Consider the following 6,000-nt stretch of genomic DNA (forward strand, 5'->3'; position numbering starts at 1 on the left):
CAAGCTCCTCCTGTTTTCAGTCAGTGGTAAATAGACTCCAGTTACAACCATCTTTCCCCAGGGAAAGGAAGTACTCGATTCAAGTTTAGTATCATTGTGAACTGGTAAATAGACTTAAAAATCAGTTGCCCTCGAGACAAAAAATTTGACAGGTCTCCAAATGAGATTCAAGATTTCTTAAAAACTCCAGTTCCCTACCTCAAGCCCTTTCCAATTTCCTTGGTTCACTAAAATATAAATCCCACAATCTACTACAAAATTTGTATAAAATTGAGACAAATCCGCCAAACAATGATTGCTGACTCAACCATGCGGACCTCTAAATAAAACTTTAGAGAATTCTACTTATACATAAACTTAATTCAACTATCTAAAAATTTATTTTATTTTTTCTCTTTAATTTTTTCTCCTAGAAATCTGTATAAAAAAAATCGTCCAAGAAGAGTCTTATCTCTACATTCCCTGATCGAAACACTTAACTACTAGAAACTATCAATTCACAATTAACACAAACATCCCAGATAAGCAAAATGAAGAACAGAGAAAAGTGTTGCAATACTGAAAGGGAGGAAACTTTTTTTAACATTAACAGGTTCTTTTCTTGGAATTTATCTACAGCTGTACATAGTATTGAGAGCAATGTCGTTTGATATCGAGTACCGATACAAATTTATGAGACTGGTCAATGACGAAGCAATCATTATCATATTATTATAGTGCCAATCTTTAAAATGCTACTGGGAAGTCAGATCCCCAAAGGTGTTCTCCCCACTATAAGTAACATAAAGAAACCCATCCTCTTCTTTCTTCTCCTCATATATAGCAGACATAATTGCTCCTAAAAAAATTTAGAAACACAGAAAAGTTATAGGCTACTGCTACTACCCTCTATTAGAAGGCTAAAAACTCATATTGCAAAATTAAAAAAAAAAAAAAAAATTGGAGAATATTATCTTACCTGTAGGTGGAAGCACGTTGTCTACAAAGATAAATATTGCCTTCTCTGCACTTAATTTAATCCTTTTGCGGATAACATAGACAAATTGTCCAACTGTCAGATCAGCGGGGACAAGGTACCTACAATTAATTAATTCATTTTAAAAAATTAAAACATAAGACATAAGACAGCTAGTGCCAGTTATACACCTAAGCAAATTTCAATATCAACTGGAAAGCATTTGACAATAGAAATATTACAGCAAATGATATCTAGTCCCCTCTATCACTTTGTTATCATCAGGCAGGAAATACAAAATTCATCACTTTGTTATCAAAACTCGTATAACATCAAATTCTTTTAAAAATAGATAACCAATTCAAATTCTGTTTATCAGATTCATAATTCAGGTATTATCACAAAATGAGAAATGCATATACAATAGAAGGAACAATTTTGGCTTTACCTACCCAAATTATGATGATCTGATAGTTATTCATACAACTCATAACTTACCAATATCAACAGATTTCTCAACTGTCGAACCAAAGCCACTACAATGCTTTAATCAATTTAGTACGTCAATAAGTACTTACAAAAAAGTAAGTTTGATCAATCCATCCATTGTTCATAAGTACTTAGCATGTAAAACTTCATATCAAAATTTAGAAAATTTAAACAAAATCAAGAGTATTATCAAATGCTTGAATTTTATTTTCTTTGAGTAGTATGTTAAAGATAATTTTTAAAGGGTAAAAGTTCTACTTTTGTGAGCATTTCTATTATCACACAATCCAACGTGGATCTTTCGAAGAGTTCATCAACTAGAACATATTTATTGGAGTAAGCTTCAAAACCTACAAACTTTATTACCTGTAATGAATGCAGCCATTTATAAAAAATAGAAAAAAATTCTGAAGATCCATAGATTTTTTCTATTAGGAAAAAAACCATGATTTCTCACCTTCCACTCTGCCTAGTGATCTCTACTTTAAAAATATGTGTGGTGTTGATTCTGATCTAATTTAAATATAGTACCAAACTTTGCTACATCATTTTCTTTTCCTTTAGAAGATAGAACATATGAGTAGAAACAAATAATGTAATGTTGCTAGATTATATATGGACAAAAATCTTACTTCTTCTTGTCAATACTTGGAATATCACTTCTTTCTGCTTTCTCCACAATCACCTGCAGACACATCAAGGGACAATTTAGTACGATAACTAGAGATATATCACTAATGTGCATATTCAAGAATCACACATACAGCAGGCAGCAAGTAGAGGCACAAGTGAACATGAATTTCCCTGCATTGACAGATATAATGAAAAATAACTAGTTGAAAGCAGCAGATAAAATAGCTTGAGGGCATAAGATACTCCATACGTGCATAACTGTTCTAAGTAACCTTTGGTTAAAGGCCACATATGCATTTTCAGAAGTAAAATTATTTGAATTCATTCTACAATTCAGTGGATTCAGTAATCGGTTATTTAATCTCCAATAACTTGGCATGCAATAAAAAATTAGTAAAAAATTGCAACACAAGATAACTTGGCATGCAACATGTTTCCAAAATGTTCTAAAAACCAAACTATATCAGACAGTCAGGAAGAAGTGGTCAAATCATGAACCTACCATGTCTCTTATCTGAAAATTATCCAATTCAATCACAAATTAACAGATTAAACTGATCAAACCATGACTTTGGGATCTCGATACTTGTTTTTTACGACATTTTTAGTCTTCCAACCAAACAGTACACCACCACCATGATGAACAACAGCACAAAACGAAATCCTGAATATCAAATCTGTAATTAACTAATTAAGCAACAGAACAACATGCATTTATCACTATTAACATGGAGATTTGCAAAATTATGACATGAAAGTGCCACTCAGCTATCTATGCTGCCAAGTTATGACATAAAAGACACACAGATCAAAGACAAAGTTTAAACATCATAACACATTTATAGGGTTGAAAAATAGTCAAAGCATTGATCCTGAAAGGCAAAAGTTAAACAGATAAAGGAACGATGCTTATTGTGCCACAAATATATGATTCACGTAGACAGCATCAGTAACAGATAGTTGCAGAGGGAAAATCGGAACTAGTTCTCACAGGGATACGGTCTGGGTATTTCTCCCTGATTCTAGCAGCCTCGGCTCTTCTCTTCTCTGCACATAAAATGAATCACTTATTTGTATATTATTATTCAACTTTCGACACGATTATATTTCACCAACAAATAACAATAAAAATCAAAATACATCATATACCAAGATCATGCTCTTGTTTGAAGTAGCTCTTTGTCGCCATTCTTCCTGGAATTACCATCAAACAAAAGCTAATCAAAACTAAGATGATACACCGTCCATTCTTCCGACAAAGGATAAATAATTCGTTAACGCTCAAAATAAATAAATTAAAAAAGAGAGTTATATAAATGAATAAATAAATAAGGGGGCATGATTTAGAGAAAGAAAAAAAAAACAAGATGAAGATTGAGAACGGACCTACACCTAAAAATTTAATTCAACAAAAAGGGTTTGCATCCGAACAATAATCTTCGCTAAATGATATGTAATTAAAAATAGCCCTAACTTTCAGACAACTATATTTATGGAATTTCCGATCATCAACTCTTACTTGAATTTAGGAAAAGAGAAAAACCTCTAATTGCAGACAATCTTTCCTTTAAAAAGCAGGGAAAGAGATTCAAAGCGGTTCCGACAATCAGCGAAGGAAATTTCTTGGCCGATTAAAATAATTTTTGAAACTCAAAAGTTAAAGGTTTGCGAATTGGATTGTATATGATTGAGAAAACTAAACCTCGTTAAGAAGATCCAATAATAGAAGAAAATCAACGCTGCGGTTTCTTGCTAACAACTCCAACAAGGCGCTGTGTTTGCTTTGCTTCAACAAACTAAATATATCGCTTCTTCTTTGCTTTATCGTCTTTCTCAACTATTCCTATCGTCATTTCACTTTTTATATACCAAATAATATAAGGATTTTATATTCTCGTTTTATTTTTTTTCCTTCTAGTCTTTCTTATATTATTTAATGCTTTCTTTTTCGTTTTTTTCTTCTTTCTTTTTCGTAATCTCGTCTAGGTCTAAAGATGTTTACATTATTAACTAAATAAAAATTTCATTAAATATATTTTTAGTAGTTAAAAAAAAATATCAATCATGGTTCGAAATCTACTATATATTATATTTAAATTTTATCTGTACAAGTTAATTTTATAAAATTAAGTTAAATTTTAAATTTCTTTTAATATGTTATTATAATCTATTTAGTCAAATTTATTAAGAATATTATAATAATTATTAAAATATGATGTGAAAAATTAAAAGTCTTCAAATAACAAAGTAATATTAAAAATCAAAATAGGATTTTAAAATTGTCTTATTATCGATTATCTATAAATTTAATGAGATAGATTATTCAAACTCTTTCTCTTTATGATAGCTGGTTTGTTAGTAGATCTAATTACTTGAATGACATTTAAAGTTTCATTATATTTAACTTATTATTATATTATCTCATTTATTTGATGGATTTAGTAAAGAGATAGATTTGTCAATGAGAGAAGTTGTCTTTGCATTGATAATTTATACATAAACCCTATTTTTCTACTATACTCGTAAATAGCAATCATTGTAAAAAAGCAATTATTCATTAACCTAATTATTTTGTATACTTTATTATTAATTTAATTAATTATTGGTTTCTTTAAACAACAAATCACATGCATCTCACATAAGACATAAAATTTTATCTTTCATTAATAAATATTTAATTTCACACTCAATATCTTCAATTCTTATTGTTAAAAATATGTTGCGGCAATAAGAGATAGTCAAAATTATGAATTTATAATATATGTTAGTAAAATTAAGATAATTACAAGTTTAATTATATATTAATGTTATTTTGTTATAACATGTGACAATTATTAAAGATAAAAACATGTTTAATTACTTCAATTATTAGCCGAATTTTGAACAAAATTAACTAAATTAAAAAATTGTGCTAAAAACATTTTTTTCTCTCATTGAATTAAAAGTAAAATATGGCAATACTTAGTTTAAATAAAACTAACCAAATTTAAAAAATTTATAAAAAACAAAATACGTTTATTGTAATGAAGTGATTATATATATATATATATATATATAATAAAAATAAATTTGTAATTAATATAGAAATATTAAAATAATATTATTATTAATTGTAAGTGGATATAGAAAAGAAGTTAATTGTCAACCTATCAATGTCCTTTTCTATCTATTACATATTTTACTTCATATAAAGTCATTTAGAAGTCATACCTCTTATATCAAGATATATCATATTCATACAAGAGTTTTATAACACAATTTTAAAAGATCTTATTTTATTTTAAGAAAATTTTATCTCGCTATACACATTATTTTTAAGACTCTTTTGTAATTTTTCTCCAATAATAAAGTGTTTCGAGAATCACATTTTATAATGTTTTATTTGTACTTTTAATTTTTTTTATAATCTACAAAACTCATTTAATTATGTAATTAAATATTTTATTCTTATTACTAATTATTTTAAATAAAATCAAAGTCTTAAATTTAAAACCCTCATTATAATAAAAAATTCTTATAATATTTAAATGATAAATTTCAGTCACTCCCCATATTAGAAGTCTTGTTAGTGAATGTCTGATCTTCAAAAAAACAAAAATGTTTATTCTAAAGTTTCATCCTAAGAAATAAAAACACACTAAATATAAAAAAAACAAATATTATTTATTACATAAAACATCCCTAAATATTTATGTGTGGAATGTGCATCTAGATCTTAGTGATAAGGAAATTATTTATTATAATGGAGGTTCTTGATAACAGCCAGAAGAATACTGAAATCTTATCTTATCTTATGAGATTTTTTAATAATTAATTGTAACACATAAATGAATGGCATAAATTGAATATGAAAATATTAAAAATTGAGCAGCATTGGATTTATTTGCCCACTGCCACGGACCACCTCATCATCTATCATTATA

At 27.9% G+C, this 6,000-nt stretch overlaps 1 protein-coding gene across 2 annotated transcripts; it reads right to left on the bottom strand.

Annotated features, from left to right (window-relative positions):
* Positions 1-550: 550 nt before the first annotated feature.
* Positions 551-3,978, bottom strand: LOC137808063 (autophagy-related protein 8f). Of its 2 annotated transcripts, none has more exons than XM_068608969.2 (6): positions 3,780-3,978; positions 3,227-3,271; positions 3,069-3,124; positions 2,077-2,129; positions 959-1,077; positions 551-838 (listed from the first exon to the last, which is right to left on the bottom strand). In XM_068608969.2, exons 2-6 carry the CDS (start codon positions 3,264-3,266, stop codon positions 735-737), a joined length of 372 nt encoding a protein of 123 aa, XP_068465070.1. In that variant the 5' UTR covers positions 3,267-3,271; positions 3,780-3,978; the 3' UTR covers positions 551-734. The 2 variants fall into 2 exon arrangements, with proteins under 2 accessions (XP_068465070.1, XP_068465072.1); XM_068608971.2 differs by having other exon boundaries at positions 3,621-3,870.
* Between the last annotated feature and the right edge of the window lie 2,022 nt (positions 3,979-6,000).

The sequence above is a fragment of the Phaseolus vulgaris genome, chromosome 3 (genome assembly GCF_051622355.1).
Source record: "Phaseolus vulgaris cultivar YP4 chromosome 3, ASM5162235v1, whole genome shotgun sequence".
Lineage (NCBI taxonomy): Eukaryota > Viridiplantae > Streptophyta > Magnoliopsida > Fabales > Fabaceae > Phaseolus > Phaseolus vulgaris.